Below are 17,164 nucleotides of genomic sequence, written 5' to 3' on the forward strand. Positions count from 1 at the left end.
GTCATTTCTACGTCACTCCTTTGGAGCGTTACAGGAAAACAGACAACAAATATGTCCAGGAGGTGCACATTAAAAAGGTCTCCAAAGATAAAATGGACCAAATCATGCAATGTGGAACTTGGGTAAATCTATAGGCAAATGAAGTACTTTCCTAAAATTGTGTGCCTCTTCACGTGTCCCCAAGCTGACACTGGCTCCCAATATTCCCAATGTCAGGAGGTACCCAATAAAAAACAGGATTTTTTTTGAGGAAAAGTTACTTATTGGAGGATTGTGAGGCTAATTGATAGGAGAATCGTCTAATTTACTCTGGTAAGGAATAACATTGAACGTCGTCTAGTAGTTCTCCTAGTTGCTGTGGATGGTTGGGTAAGCTACAGTGATGGTTAACGTGATGCCGATAATAGCCAAGGATAAAAATCATCTTATGTTCATAGGTACCGGCATGATGACTCTGAGACAATCTACGATGAAGTCACCTTTTTAGCCACTGATGATTCAAATTCAGCTGAAAATGTCCTGGAGATCAAGGTCTGTGAGAATTCATTGATTATGATCTAGTGTTTTGCAAGAGCAGAGTTCTGAGTATTTGCATTATAAGGGTTTGTTCCAACATTAAATGCCGTAGGAGACAAAATGTTCTATTTTCAAATACTTCTGGTTTTGGATTTACAATCCGACTCAACTGTTGAATGTCAGATTTAAAAATCTCTCCCAGAATGCTGATTATCACATCCTAATTTCCTGTGGGCTTTCTTACTGGACTAGTGATATCTCAGTCCTTATTTTGCGGCATATGGCTACTCAGAGATTTCCTCATGGACCCTGCTGACCAGGCAGGGAAGCAATAACAGTGGCAACAACAGCTAACATTGATACCACCTGGCTTTGGATTGCCAAGGTAAATATTGCCTGACAGGTAACAACTCCATCAACTCCACAAAGGTGCTGGTATGAATATCAATTAAAAATTGCTACATTTATCAACAATTTTTCCCATCAATAAAACCCCCTCTTCTGATTTAATTGTGTTACAAATCAACTTCTAATTTAAGAACTAATAACTAAGAAATATAAAATTAAAGTATAAAATAAACACGTTAAAAATGTCAAAATCTGCTTTTTATATTTTTAGAGACGTTGGTATGTTGCGGTGTGACGGTGTGAACAAAAAAAACCCCACTGGATTTTCCCTTGCAGTTCACATACTTCTTTATCTTCTTCTATTCCATGCCTTGGGAACATTATTTTTAATACCGCTTTGCATTCAAGAGGTTAAGTTCCAAGTTGCTCCATAACAAAAAAAATCTTTGGATATACTTCCTCAAAATCATTGTAACATGGAAGTTGCCAACTTTGAGTAAGCACTTGATGGAGTTGGTACCTGTCAGACAATACTTGCCCTGCCCATGCAAAGCTACGAGGTGCCAATGTTGGCTGTTGTTGCCTCCTTTATTGCTTCCTTGCCCAATCTCGAGGGGGAATCTCCAAGCTATCATGTGCACCCTTAAAGGAGAGCTAGAAGAGGTTTGTCAACATGTTCCTCTCCCACTTTGCTGCATCAACCTCCTCCTTTTCCTCATCCTACAGGAGATTTTCAGACCAGGCCTGATCCTTCATTATGATCAAATTGTAGAACATGTAACAGACAAATATTATATATTATATATAGTGTAGAATCGGTGCACTAGTATCAGGCACAAGAGTCTCATCAGGTGGACCCTAATTTCACTTTCCACATCAAACATAGAACAGTACAACAAAGGAACAAGCCCTTCAGTTCACAATGTCACTGTGCAACCTGATGCCAAGACCAGCTGTTATCTGCCTGCACATAACCCATATCCCTCTATTCACTGCATATCCTTATGCCTTTCCAAAAGTCTCTTAAAGGACACTAATGTATCTGCTTCCACCACCACCACCACAATGCACACACACCACTTTTATTTTTTTATATCGTGCACTGCACATCTTCTTTAAACATTTCCCCTCTCACATTAAAGCTACGCTCTCTAGTATTTGATATTTCCATCCTGGGAAAAGGTTTCTGACTGTCTACCTGTCAAGTCAAACTGTAATGAAAGGACTAATGCTAAATTAAAATCACAAGCGCACAATAGTGGGAAAAGAGCATATACCGTACAGGTGAAATGGAGTTAAAAGGGGAGTAGTGTTAGGTATGGGATAATTAGGATAAGTAATTGGTGTCTTGTGATGTCTTGGGCAAGTACACATGAGCAGGGGGAGACTGGAGGGTGGCGTCCTGTAGTAAAGAAGCTTGTATGATTCTCCCGTGTCCGAGCCTTTATTCAAGACTGTTCAAAGCATCCGAATACACAACAATTGGCGATGAGGATAAAAGAATGAAGATAAGAACAAGGCCAGCAAGAAGAATCGAAAACAAAAGTTAAAAATAGAAGTAGTATTTGGAAACAAGTGGAACAGCACCAAGCCAAATGGTTTTGAATCGGCGCCAAAAAGAAAAAAGGTATGAATGGGAAGCAATAGCTCAGGGAAGAGCTAGGAAAACAAGTAGGGACAGTAAGGGTCACCAAGCACTGTGTCAGCTTACCTGGAATGTATCCAGGGCAGTGCAGCCCACAGCCAAGCCCAAGCAGCAGCCACAGACGTCAGGTGGGGGCCTAGTACCATGAACGCCACGGACAGGTCCAGAGAAGCCACCGACAAGAGGACCGTGTAGCCCACGGCCAGCCCCAGTAGCAGCCACAGACGTCAAGTGTGGGCCTAGTACCATGTATGCCACGGACAGGTCTAGAGAGCCACCGACAGAGGCTGAGTCTTCAGCCCAGCCGGGAACAGTCAACTCGGTGGGGGGAGAAAACAGAGAAAGCCCAGTCGGGATCAGAGTCAGCCCGACCGTGAACAGAAAAGCGGACAGGCCCGCGAGAGAAGTTGTCTTGCGGCTAAATCTTGAACAGTATAATCTAAGAGACTGTCCTTAAAAACTGTGACGATCGCCAGCAAAGGCATGCAGGACTGATTATCTACAGCACCCGATTAGCAGCCGGTTTTTCACCTGCTAAAAGACTAAACTGTTAAATACCTTAAGACCTACAACATCCAAATGCCTTCAAAGTAATGGCTGAAGCAATAAATCAACTGGAACTGTAAATTAATTGCTGAATCTGCCAAAATAAAAAGGGAAAAAAAAAAAAAAAATGGAAAAGAAGTGTTTGGTCATTGAGTGAAATCCAGTTCATCATTTTGGGGTAGATAAATCAGATCCCTTTCAAAGCGGGGAATCTGCACAAAAACATTAGAAGACTTGACACTACCCTTTCTATGCCTCATCATTTTAAATACCTATCAGGTCTCCCTGCAAACTCTGGCATTCCAGTGAAAATAATCCCAGTCGCCAATCTCCCCCTAATCCCGGCATCATTCTGGTATACCCACTCTACACCATTTCCAAAGCTCTCCACATCCTTCCTGTAATGGGACGACCAAAACTGCACGCAATACATCAAGTGCGACCTAATCAAAGGTCCTATAAACCTTCATTATGACTTCCTGACTCTTATATAAAGAGGCTCGACCAATGAAGGCAAACTTACCATATGCCTTCTTTACAAGTCTATCTACATGTGTTACCACTTTCAGGGAGTTATGACTATGGCAGTGCTCAGCTGAACTAACAGGAGTGTGGAGGGTGAATAGGGAAGGAATCCCCCTTGATCCTTGATACCCACCATATTTTAGCTGGCCATGCAATACAACAGCCAATATATAGACAGGTTTTACAGACTGTAGGAGAATAAAGATGACGTGTGTTTAACTGAAATATGGTATTGACCAAGAAAAGTTCACCTCATGAATGGATATCAGTGAGTCATCCACGAGTGACAGGCCTTATAACTCATGTAAAGATCTGGGTTCACCTGGGGATTCTGTGGTACCAAATAAGTCCAATCTCTCTATTCCCTAAGAATGATGAAAGGCTGCAACAGACACAATTCTCCAGTCTGAAGAAGGGTGTTGACCCGAAACATCACCCATTCCTTCTCTCCAGAGATGCTGCCTGTCCCGCTGAGTTACTCCAGCTTTTTGTGCCTATCTTTGGTTTAAACCAGCATCTGCAGTTTCATCTTACAAAATCCTCCATTGTTCCTCTCAGCGGCTCCATTTAGAGGAGAGGTAGATACAATCTACTTTTTTGAGAGGAGTAATGGAAAAGTCTTCATTGCCGGGAGGAGCAGCAGACTGATGTGTGCTACTGAATCAGCTGACTCATCCTGTGATGATTTGGAAAGCAAAGAAAGTCAAAGACATTCTCCATTTGCATGGCTGAACTGTGTAGGAAGGAACTGCAGATGCCAGTTTACACCAAAGACAAGCACAAAATGCTGGAGTACCTCAGCGAGACAGGCAGCCTGTCTGGATAGTAGGGATGGATGATGTTTCAGGTCAGACTGAGAATCAGGGGAGAGAGAGAGAGACATAGAGCTATGACTATGATTGTAACAATTGTAACTGATTGTTTGCAGATCCATTCTACCCATTCCTGGGGCTTCATCCCCTTTGATCTCTCATTTTCACACCTTCCCCTTCCATATCTCCATGTCTCCCTCTCCCCTGACTGCAGAAGGGCCTCAACACAAAACGTTACCCATTCCTTCTATCCAGAGATGCTGGCTGAACTGTACCTGCAGAGGTTTATTGATGTCAGTAAACACTGCTTCTGAAAGAAAGGGAAGTTGGGGGGTGACAGAGCAAATAAAGTGCATTGCATAAAAGGATTTCTAGTTCCCTGTAATTTTAGATTTAAAACTAAAATGAGTTTGAATGACCAAAAGTATTTCTAAAGCCATAGCCAGGTTAAACTCGGACTTTAACATACCCGTGGACAGTGACTGCCTCGCCCTCTGAGTTTCTCCAGCTTTTTTGTCTACCCTCTTTAAGGAGAAATTAGGTAGGAGGAGAAAGATTTAAAGTGGATCTGAAGAACAACTTTTTCTCACAGCAGGTAGTGGGTAGTGAAATGAACTGCCCAAGAAAGTGGTCGAAGCAGATGCAGAGAAAAAAATAGACGGGTTAGTTTATGTTTAGAGGGAGACAGGTCTAATACAGGCAAATGGGACTTTCTGAGGTAGACAACTTGTTCAGCATGAACCAGTTGGCACAAAGGTTTTGTTTCCATTCTGTATGACTCTATGGCACTATAACTATCCTCAGGCTGAGGCGAGCAGGATATCATGCCCAAACTGTGTCAATATGGTTGGAGAATTGCATACTTTACAGGAATGATGTGCTGCCATTTGGAAGGATATAGTGTAGAATTTCAAGGGTGTTGCCGAAAGTGGGAATTTTAGCTTTGAAGAAAGGTGACCTTGTCTGAGGCTGAAGGGAGATAAGTCAAGCTGATGGAATTGCTTATTTACCAAAGTGTAAAGTGGAAGAATCTTATTCTCTCAGCCAAGAAGTCAATTAGTAGGATTGAATAGGAGCTGAAGATAAATATTTTCAACCAAAAGCTTGGATTCAGGAACACTCTGCCTAAAGGGAGAGGAAGGTGGCAGAATTTTTTCGTTCACTTATTTTGGCAGACACAGGCAGAATAGCCTTTGTTTGAATCGTAAATTTCTATTGTTCGCTAATTAATTGCAAATATTATATCGAAGTGAACCTATTTATGTATATCTGGTGAACTGAGAAATGGGGCTCAAATTGTAGACATGTGCACAATTTCAAAATCTGGCCCGATGTGACTAATATAGTGTTCTGATCAATTCTTACTAACTGGAGTTGCCTTTGGTACCTTGTTATACCTGAACTTTAACCTTGTTTCAAAGTTAACCCCCGATAGCCTGGTAATCAGGCATTAGTGCAGTAACGCACGTCTTTACTGTGTTTGCCCACTAGGTGACACCAGTGAATGATGAACCTCCGGCACTGAAGTCTGGTTTGAACCCCATGCTCTACTGCCTTGAAGGGGGAGAAGTTGTCATTTCGACAGAAAATCTCCATGCCACTGACATTGACAGCAATGATGAGAAGCTGTTGTTTATAATTGCAAGGCAACCATTACACGGGGTGGTACAGAAGCGCAACCAGATTGCTGATCACTTTACTCAGGCAGAAGTTATTGCTGGAGTAGTGAAGTATATACACACAGGTAAGCAGTTACTCCTTGGTGCCACTATAGTCTTGGCAAAGCAGCACATCTGTGCTAACAGCCCTGAATTGAAACATTCATGGGCCTGTCCCACTTAGGTGACTTTTTTAGGCGAGAGCAGGAGACTCTGCGCTCGTCACATGGTTGCCACATGTTCGCTGGTGGTCTCTGGTAAGTCTCCTTCATGGTCGAGAGGATTTCCCACATTCTGGGAACGAGTCGCAGCCTCAGTATGGTCGCCGCAAAGTTTTCAACATGTTGAAAATGTGATCAACAATTGGTCGCCATGGAGCTAATCGATAATCCTGTAGTCGTAGGTGCAATTGTAGTGGGGTCGCCATCTAGTTGTAGGTAGTTGAGGTAGTCGTAGGTAGTTTTAACTAATTACCTTTGCTGACTGGTCATTTTCATTGGCTCATTGGGGGAAAAAAAACGTAAGCAGCAGTTTTCAGAACCAACGATAACCGACTGGTAAAGTTAAATGACCACCGAACTTCACAGATGTGTAACTCTGGCTTATTAAAAGTTGGCTGGCTTCCTAAAAGTTGTCTCCACTCCTTCTCCCCCCCCCCTCCCCCCCCTTCCCCCCCCCCCCCTTTTAAAGGACTTACCGTACATTGTGCTAGCCGTCTTAATTACAGCACCAACCTTCCTGTTCATCGCGGTGTGTATCTGTATCTCCTTGGCTTTGCATCGTGTGAATTTCACACAACGCTCCCCCCGCCTTTGCGATGTGTTTGTGTGTTTGTGTTCCACTCTGGCAGTCGCCGTTCCAGTTCCCGATTTTTCAGGCAACTGCCAGCAACTTGACAGTCATAGAAACATAGAAAATAGGTGCAGGAGTAGGCCATTCGGCCCTTTGAGCCTGCACAGCCATTCAATATGATCATGGCTGATCATCCAACTCAGTATACTGTATATGCTTTCTCTCCATACCCCCGATCCCTTTAGCCACAAGGGCCACATCTAACTCCCTCTTAAATATAGCCAATGAACTGGCCTCAACTACATTATGTGGCAGAGAATTCCAGAGATTCACCACTCTCTGTGTAAAAAAATGTTTTTCTCATATCAGTCCTAAAATATTTCCCCTTTATCCTTAAATTGTGATCCCTTGTTCTGGACTTCCCCAACATCGGGAACAATCTTCCTGTATCTAGCCTGTCCAACCCCTTAAGAATTTTGTAAGTTTCTATAAGATCCCCCATCAATCTTCTAAATTCTAGCGAGTACAAGCCGAGTCTAGCCAGTCTTTCTTCATATGAAATTCCTGCCATCCCAGGAATCAGTCTGGTGAACCTTCTCTGTACTCCCTCTATGGCAAGAATGTCCTTCCTCAGATTAGGAGACCAAAACTGTGCGCAATACTCCAGGTGTGGTCTCACTAAGACCCTGTACAGCTGCAGTAGAACCTCCCTACTCCTGTACTCAAATCCTTTTGCTATGAATGCTAACATACCATTCGCTTTCTTCACTGCCTGCTGCACCTGCATGCCTACTTTCAATGACTGGTGTACCATGACACCCAGGTCTCGTTGCATCTCCCCTTTTACTAATCGGCCACCATTCTGGTAACCGTCTACTTTCCTGTTTTTGCCACCAAAGTGGATAACCTCACATTTATCCACATTATACTGCATCTGCCATGCATTTGCCCACTCACCCAACCTATCCAAGTAATCTTGCAGCCTCCTAGCAGTTGCAGGCAGTCCACTGAAAAATTGCCTAAGTGTGACAGACCCATAAGGCAAAGTACAGGATTGTCAGAAAAGTAAGAAACTGCAGATGCTGGAATTTTGAGCTAAGCACAAAGTACTTTCGGAACTCAATCGCTCAGGCAATATCTGTGGAGGGAATGGACAGGCCAAATTAAAAGTTCTTACTTTTAATGTAAAACCCCACCCGGCTTTAACTGCTGGGTACACAGCTTCCCCTGTGAACTAACATAAACTCGAAATGCTGGAACTCTGGAAGAAAAACAGAAAATGCTGGAAACACTCAGTTGGTCAAGCAGCATCTGTCAAAAGAAAAATAGTTCATGTTTTACAAATTGGTGAAGGTCTGTCATTATATTGTTTATCTTTCCACAGATGTTGCCTGTCCTCAAGAATGTTTCCAACTTTGTTTTTTTACTTGTATTTCCGTTAAACTTTGCAATGCCCCTCCTCAGATAAGATGAGCACACATACTTCAGCTTTCTCCTTCTTTCCTGTCTTGGATCTATGTTGTGGTTTAGATTTAGGGTTAGGTTTATCATTATGGTCACGTGCATTGATACAGCAAAAAAAAGACATACCATGCCAAGGAGAAAAAAAAAACACAGAATGTGGCATATAGTTTTACTGCTAATGAAAAATTGCAGATTTTTTTTAAAGTGCAAGGGCCATGACAAATTAGGTTGAGAATTATAAAATTGATCTTGGCTTGTGAGAATACCATTCATGAGTCTGATGATGATAGATTCCCTAATGATAGATGCCTCCTTCTTGAAGAAGCATCTCTTAGAGATGTTTTTGATGAAGGAGAGGGCTGTGCCCATGATGGACTAGGCTAGTTCCATCACTAGCTGAGGCCACTTGTGTTCCTGTGCATTGGAATTGTCATACCAGGCCATAAAACAACCATTCAGGATGCTTTCAACAGTGTCCTTCTTCTCTCTGCGAATGGATCCAGGAGCAGAGCTGGCATATTCCTGGTATTCTTTCCGCAGTGTGCAGGTACCGAGATCCAGAAGGCACCGCTGGATTTTCTGCACACAACGCTGGATTTTCTGCACACAACACTGGATTTTCTGCACACAACACTGGATTTTCTGCACACAACACTGGATTTTCTGCACACAACGCTGTATTTTCTGCACACAACGTTGGATTTTCTGCACACAACGCTGTATTTTCTGCACACAACGTTGGATTTTCTGCACACAACGCTGGATTTTCTGCACACAACGCTGGATTTTCTGCACACAACGCTGGATTTTCTGCACACAACGCTGGATTTTCTGCACACAACACTGGATTTTCTGCACACAACGCTGGATTTTCTGCACACAACGCTGGATTTTCTGCACACAACGCTGGATTTTCTGCACACAACGCTGGATTTTTCTGCACACAACGCTGGATTTTCTGCACACAACGCTGGATTTTCTGCACACAATGCTGGATTTTCTGCACACAACACTGGATATTCTACCTCCAACCAAAGTTTCTCCTCACCAGCAGCACATTCCGGTCAATATTGTGAGGTGCCAGTTTCATCAGGACTTGATCCACCACTTTCTGAATTTGAGTAGAAATGTGGAGAGGCTAGAATACAGGAAGTTTTAATCCAACCTTCAATGATACTTTATTGTCACATGTACTTAGGTACAGTGAAATATGTTGTATTTGCATACAATCCGGTAAAATCATACAGCAGACCTCGCTTAGACAGTACATAGAGAGACTCCTCGGGAGCTCTCCCCGCTCTTGGTAGCCCACCCACTGGGTTGTTTGGTTCTGCGGCCCATCTCGGGAGCCTGTGAATTGAAATATCATTCTTAATCTAAGAATTACATAAAGCAAAACCTCATAGAATTTGATTCTCATCTTGTTTCTTTCCCTTAGGTGGTGAGGTGGGTTTAGCACCCTGCTTTGACACCATGACGTTTGTCGTCTCTGATTGGGATGCAGGCACGCTTGGACACTGCTGCAATGAAGAACCACTTGTTCCTCCATTACCTCTGCACGATTCTCTCCCTGTCTACGATCTCAACATCTCTGTCATGCCCATCGACAACCAACCACCAAAAATTACTATTGGTAAGAAAACAACATTTCTATGTTCAATTAGTATGAATGTACACTCAATGACTCAACACTTTCACTGGTACAGCTTTGATGAGACCGGCCGGTGTCACCACTGTTTACCTTTGCTTCTGATGATCTGTGTAGTCTCATTTCAGAGCTTTACCAGGTAGGCACAGCCCTGGCATGTTTTTTTTTTCAGTCCACATTACTGGACCAAGGTTCATCACCTAGATTAGTGGCTGTGGTGGACATGGCTAGTTCATGTTCAGAGGCTGGTTTAATAGCCTAATGCTGGGACATCTCAGCACAATGACTGCCATGTGAAGGAAGGAACTGCAAATGCTGATTTAAACTGAAGATAGACACAAAATGCTGGAGTAACCCAGCAAGACAGGCAGCATCTCTGGAGAGAAGGAATGGTTGATGTTTCAGGTCGAGAAAGGTCTTGACGTGACCCGACGGATCTCGACCTGAAACGTCACCCATTTCTTCTCTTCAGAGATGCTGCCTGTCCCGCTGAAGTACTCCAGCATTTTGTGTCTGACAATTATGCTGTATTGATGAGTTATGGGTGCATTATCATCCAGTGTGCCTTGGACTTAGCAGATCCTTGTTAGTCCCAAGAAACAGCTGAATGTTGCCAGTTCCTTTTAAAGCCAGAATGATATCACCCAACATGTTGCCTATGTAGAACATTATGTTGCAACATATGCTGCAAGGCATCTCTAACCCCTCATTTTCTCCAAACAATAAACAAAACTGGTTTGCTTTAAAACATTTATTAATCATAAACCATGTTGAAAAGAGATGTCTTTAGTGCAAATTATTAACACGCCGCCTTGTTCTATTTCCTATAAATATGGTGTTACTACCAATATGCTCAGAAAAAGAATGGTTTATTCATAAAAGATAGACAAAAATGCTGGAGAAACTCAGCGGGTTAGGCAGCGTCTATGGAGTGAAGGAAATAGGCACTGTTTCGGGTTGAAATCCTTCTTCAGACTTCTTTATTCATTTTTCAAGTTACCAGAGCAATATAATGCTGGGCTTTTTAATACAGACTTCTGTGTTATAATTTGAAAAGTATTCTTCTCCCATCTGATGATGTCACTTTCCAGGTGAACTATTTGTTGTTGATGAGGGGTTTTCAGCTGCCATCACTGTCGACCACTTGTGCGCTAGCGATCCAGATACTGCAGATGATGAACTGTCTTTCATCCTGTGGTCCCCACCTATGTTTGGTTACATAGAGAACACATTACCATCGCCAGGGCACGAGAAGAGCAACATGGGCATCAGTATAGGTAAGATCAATTGGAAATGAATCTGAATCCTTCAATCCACTCAGTATCTTCGCTCTATTAGCTGTTAAACTATCTCTCTATAATGAAAGATTAGTCTATAAAATGCAGTTTATGGAGCACAAAGTTGCCCCATTATCAAGAATAAAGTGAAATTTTAAAAAGAGCATCTTACAATTATTATTCCTTAACTAAAAAGAATCGTGTTGCAAACTACGCACTGGATATGCCAATAGTAGAAAACACTGTATACTTTGATGGCAATTTGCAAAAATGTATGCTCAGAGAATTGAGTTATTGTCTCCAAGTTATTAGGATGCAAAACAGCAAACAATCTCAAAGAATGAACCCAAAGCTCAAACCATTGTTCAGATAGGATTTCACACCTCTACAAATTTTAATCAGGCAAGAGACTGCTGAAGGTACACAAAAATGCTGGAGAAACTCAGCGGGTGCAGCAGCATCTATGGAGCGAAGGAAATAGGTAATGTTTCGGGCCGAAACCCTTCTTCAGACTGCTGATGCTGTAATCTGAAGCACCAAACAATCTGCTGGATAAACTTAGTAGTTGAACAGCATCTGTGTAGGGAAAAGATATATATGACAATTGTTGAAACCCTGCATCAGGATTACGAGTGGAGAGGGAAGAGAGACAGTTTAAAGAGTCTTGGTGAGATATAAGAGACTGCAGATGCTGGAATCTTGAGCAAAAACAAACGTTGAAGGAGCCATCTGACCTTTTGAGTTCTTTCAGTAATTTGTTGTGTTCTGCAGAGTCATAATATTGTGCAACACAGAAACTAGTCCCTCCGACACATAATGTCCATGCTGACCATTCCACATATCTGTACTAATCTCATTAAACCATATTTGATCCACAGCCCTTTAAAGCCTTGCCAATCTCTCTTAAATGTTGTGTGAATCTCTGCCTCTATCACCACCATCAAAATTCTAGATTCTAGCCACTCTCTCTGTGTGAAAAAACTCCCCCTCAGATGGCCTCTTAACCTCCTGTCTCTTGCCTTAAATTTTGTGTCCACTTTCCTTAGATACCATCACCATAGGGAAAAGATTCTTACTACCTGATCTGTCCACCCACTTCATTAAATCTAGTGAGTTAATGTGCTGTTTTCTCTCTGACAGCACAGTTCACATACAACTCAGGCAAAAAATCTATATACTTCACCGATTACGACGGACTCGGCATGCTGTGAATTTCAGCAGCCGAATACTATGTCTTATGATCTCAGTGACACAAAATTAATTGCCATTTGATTTAACTTTAAATTGGTAACATCATTAATAAAACCATAAAGATGTGGTGGCAATAGAGAACACGGAGAAGAGATTCTCCAGCACGTTGCCTGAATTTGCAATTGTTGCTTCAGTTGTAAAGAGTAATGGGATTTGTCTGGGGTTTTTCTCACTGGAACAAGGGAGGGTAATGGGTGATCTAATAGAAATTTATAAAATTACTAGACCAACTGCAGACACGATTCCACCACTCACCCGTTCCCCCAATGCAAGCCGTTCCCCAACGCATAATTGCACCACTCACGCATAGCCCCCAACTACGCAGGCGCGGCTAATTTTTCCTCATCCCCCAGCACTCACTCCTCCTCCTCTTCCCCCTCACTCTTCAATTCCTAGGGAGGGAGGGGGCAGAGAGGGAGGAGGCAGATAGGAAGTGGGGAGGCAGGGAAGCGGGGAAAGTTAGGGAGTGGGACAGAGAGGGAGCAGTTGATATGGATAGCGGACAGAGAGGGAGGGGGAAGACAGGGAGGCGGCAGAGAGGGAGAGGGCAGTGAGGGAGGGGGTAGAGAGCGGAAGAGGGAAGAGGGAGGGGGTAGAGTGGGGGGGGGGGGGGTTGAGGAGAGAGAGAGAGAGAGAGGAGGAGGAGGGGGGAGGAGAGGGGGGTTAGAGAGTGGTGTAGAGAGGGGAGGGGGTAGACAGGGTGGGAGTGAGGGTAGATAGGGAGATCCTCCACACACACCCCTCTCCATCTCCCTCTACCACCCCTCTCCCCACCACATCTTCCTCCTCATTTCCCTCATCCTCCTCCCCTCACTCCCATTCCCTGTCTCAGGATCTACCCAGGTCGTAGAGCAGTGCCAGGGCCTGGAACTCGATCTGGTTCTTGTCCCGGCCCTAGCTGTAGCCTCCAGCCATCAGCTCGGCCGCTGCCTGGGCTATAGAGCAGGCTACGAATTCATCTCTGAGCTCGTCCCTGACCACGGACCCAGGCTCGCCCTTGGTTCCAGCGGCAGCTTCTTTTTTGGCTTCGGTCACGGCCCCATCCCAAGCCCCGGGCTCGGCCCTCACTCCAGCTCCAGCACCACCCTCCCCACCGGGCATCGAGCATTGGGCACCGGCAGCCACCGCCACGTGAGCGTTGGAGTGCCCCTCCCTCCCAAAGTGTCCCATCCTGCCTTGCGAGTGCATTGTGACGTCACTCAGGTTTTTTTCCCCGAAATGGGTGTGTTTTCAGGCTGTTTTTATAACTTTAAACAATTAATAAGTTCGGAAATAAAGGTGGGAATGCGGCGGGAAGATGTTTATTGCCTCGACGGGCAAAATGTGATCTATCATTCCCTCTCAACCCCATTCAGCTGCTCAATTCCCAATGATATATACTCTTCAAACATAGATGGCACATTGATAGGAGGGAATAAATGAGACTTTCCTCCCTCAGGCTGTGGTGTTAACAGGAGTTGGAGGTGCAAAAGGTCGATAATGTTCCACCCTCCCACCCATTCTAATATATAAAGTTCTTCTCAGTCATTTCCATTCTTTTTCTATTCCTAGGTTCATTTGACCTAACGCACATAAAAGAGTTGCACATAAACTATGTTCAGTCACGACATCAACGGATTGAACCAACAGCGGATCAGTTCCTTCTGTATGTTACCGATGGGAAGCATCGGTCCATGGAAGTTCCATTTTATGTCATAATCCGACCTATAAATGATGAAACACCAAGTTTCCTGGCCAGGAATATCACTGTAAGTGTCTGTATGTTTCTCCTAATTGTTGCATCTTTATTAATGTAAAGGCTGCTTCATTCTCTTCTCACTGTGGCATTCAGGGAACATCATGGGCTTGGTATTGGCCATGAGGTAATTTTGCACAAAGTGTGGTAGGTGCCTGGAATGTCAGGGGTGGCGATGGAAGCAGATATTATAGTGGCATTTAGATTGGCACATGCAGGGAATGCAAGGATATAGTTCATTTTCAGGCAGAAGGAATTAGTTTAATTTGGCCCTGTTCGCCACAGACATCATGGGCCGAAGGGCCTGTTTTTATGCTGTACTGATCTACATACTATATCTCCAGGCAAATAGAAAACAATCGGAACATAAGATGATGAAGTAACTCAGGGGGTCAGGCAGCATCTCTAGAGAGCATGGACAGGTGATGTTTCAGGTCGATTTCCTTCTATAATCTGAAGAAGACTCGAAACATTACCAATTCATGCTCTTCAGGGATACTGGCTGTGCAACTGAGTTATTCCAGCATTTTGTGTCTTTTTCTGTAAACCATCATGTGCAGTTACTAGTATCCAGAAAAAAATAGGGGTTTGTTTGAAATTGCAAGATTAATGGTATGGTTTTGATGTATTGGTTCATGAAAAAATGAAAAAAACAAAACAAAATGCAGATACAGCAATGAATTGTGAAGATAAATAGGAACTTTATTGCAGGGAAGTATGAAAGCCTAGAAATATTGCTGCTGTTTTATTGGGGAGGAACACACTTGAAGGAAAATGCAGTTTTAGATTTCATTTGTTAGGAAGGATAATAATGCTGTAACAAGGGTAGACAAGTGTCAATGTAATGCAAATTCATTAGATTGAGTTTAAGCAATGTCCTCAGTAAGCTTGTCCTATAATCCCTGCAGTGTGGAAGAATGAGGGGCTGAGAGCAAATAGATTCTGAGCAGTGTTTAAGAAGGAACTGCAGATGCTGGAGAATCGAACCGAAGGAGCGAAGGAGCGAAGGAAATAGGCAACGTTTCGGGCCGAATTCGGCCCGAAACGTTGCCTATTTCCTTCGCTCCATGGATGCTGCTGCACCCGCTGAGTTTCTCCAGCTTTTTTGTGTACCTTCGATTCTCCAGCATCTGCAGTTCCTTCTTAAACACTGTGTATAATCCATTGCGTTATCTCTTCAAGATATGCCTACCTTGAAGAAGTTCTCCTCTGAAGGGTTTCGGCCCGAAACGTTGCCTATTTCCTTCGCTCCATAGATGCTGCTGCACCCGCTGAGTTTCTCCAGCTTTTTTGTGTACCTTAGATTCTGAGCAGGATTGACAGGAACGTTGCTTTCCTCAGCCTGGACTATCTCGAACCAGGATTTGGCCTTGGGTGATGAAGGGAATAATTTGCATCTCAGATTTGGAGAAAACTCTTTACTCAGATGGTTTGTGAATTGTTGAATGTAACCTAGTGATGTTGAGGTACACAACTGAAGATGTGTCTGATTGTTAGCAAATTCACCTAGTGGCCATAACCAAGAATGTCAATTGTAGTGAATTCTTAGGGATTGTAACACCCAGTCCTACTAATCAATCTAACTTGGAGACTACCTGCATATTCAAGGTGCGGATAACTTAGAGATGTTTAGTACGGGGACAGTAGATAAGGCATTTGTCCTGCCATATTCCGACTGAATGATGGCACATTTTAGGGTGATTGAATGGATTATTTTTCATTATTTTCCTTTGTTGGGAAGCCTTTCACAAGCCACTTTTATGTGCCTTTTCTTTGCACTCTGCCACTCATCCACTGCAGATATTCCAAACAGCAGAGCTATCTGAGGTGCATTGTTTAACTAAACATTATTTGGGCATTTACACACTGAAGCCCATCATTCAATCTAGTGTATCTTTCTCTCATTGCATGGAGAGTGCATTTGACCATTTATCTGCATGTAAAGTTTCCCAAGTCCTACATGTTGTGTGAGCTCTCAAAGTAACTCCGACAACAACTACATGAGGTAAAGTGGATTAAATGAGCCTCGGTACAAATATTGTAAAACCCTATTGTTGCTTTATCCAGGTGTCTGAAGGCCAAATGTGTGAATTAGATCCATCGATAATAAATGTGGTGGACCTCGATGTGCCTGCGGACAGCCTCACCTTCACTGTGAGCCAGCAACCGCGCCATGGGATGATCAGAAGTGGGATGCACGGGAATGACGTTGTTCTTTACAAGCGACCGCCCCTCAATGATCAGGAGCTCCCTGTGCATGACTTCACCATGGATCAGCTGATGCATGGTATTTGTCCTGCTATGATATACGACAAGTAGGAATAGTGTATTAAAGTACAGACCCAGTATTAGCAGATAGGAAAGTACAGGTGTCTGAGCAAAGTCTCAGTTGCAAGGATACTGTTTAGTTTTACAGCCATCTCTGCTGCATCTTTAAACTTTAGAGACACTGGGTCCACACTGACCAACGATTACCAATTGACAACTGTTTTTATCCAAAGCCAATTAACCTACAAATCTGTACGTCTTTGGAATGTGCTTGGAAACTGGAGCACTGGGAGAAAAACCACGCAGTCATAGTGAGAACGTACAAACTCTATACAGACAGCACCTGCAGTCAGGATTGAACCCGGGTCTCTGGCGCTGTAAGGAAGCAATTCTACCACTTTCTGGCTGCAGATTGGGATTCCTACGCTGATCTACTGTGAAGTTGCATTCAATATATTTGTATTTTATGACTTGCCGGTAAATAATAATCTTGAGAGTTTGTGAATTGGTGTAAAAATAAAACTGGTTCAACCCAATTAAGATATATTCAAATTTGTCACTCAACTATCAGGCATTGATGTTAATCAATTCTCACAAAACCTTAAATATCTTTCGGGCAACCGTGGACGAACAAGAAACAAATATTAAAAAGTAACCAGAACTATTATGTAACTGAACT

At 43.2% G+C, this 17,164-nt stretch overlaps 1 protein-coding gene across 4 annotated transcripts in view; it reads left to right on the forward strand.

Annotated features, from left to right (window-relative positions):
* The window catches only part of frem1a (Fras1 related extracellular matrix 1a), a 120,041-nt gene that overhangs the window by 57,481 nt on the left and 45,396 nt on the right, over positions 1-17,164 (forward strand). For all 4 annotated transcript variants that reach the window (XM_055632555.1, XM_055632557.1, XM_055632558.1 and 1 more), the window contains exons 15-20: positions 438-531; positions 5,884-6,136; positions 9,745-9,939; positions 11,046-11,231; positions 14,034-14,230; positions 16,285-16,504. In XM_055632555.1, the coding sequence (XP_055488530.1) occupies positions 438-531; positions 5,884-6,136; positions 9,745-9,939; positions 11,046-11,231; positions 14,034-14,230; positions 16,285-16,504 (1,145 nt within the window). The remainder of the gene's footprint in view (positions 1-437; positions 532-5,883; positions 6,137-9,744; positions 9,940-11,045; positions 11,232-14,033; positions 14,231-16,284; positions 16,505-17,164) is intronic.

This window comes from Leucoraja erinacea, chromosome 3 (assembly GCF_028641065.1).
Source record: "Leucoraja erinacea ecotype New England chromosome 3, Leri_hhj_1, whole genome shotgun sequence".
Taxonomy (NCBI): Eukaryota; Metazoa; Chordata; class Chondrichthyes; order Rajiformes; family Rajidae; genus Leucoraja; species Leucoraja erinaceus.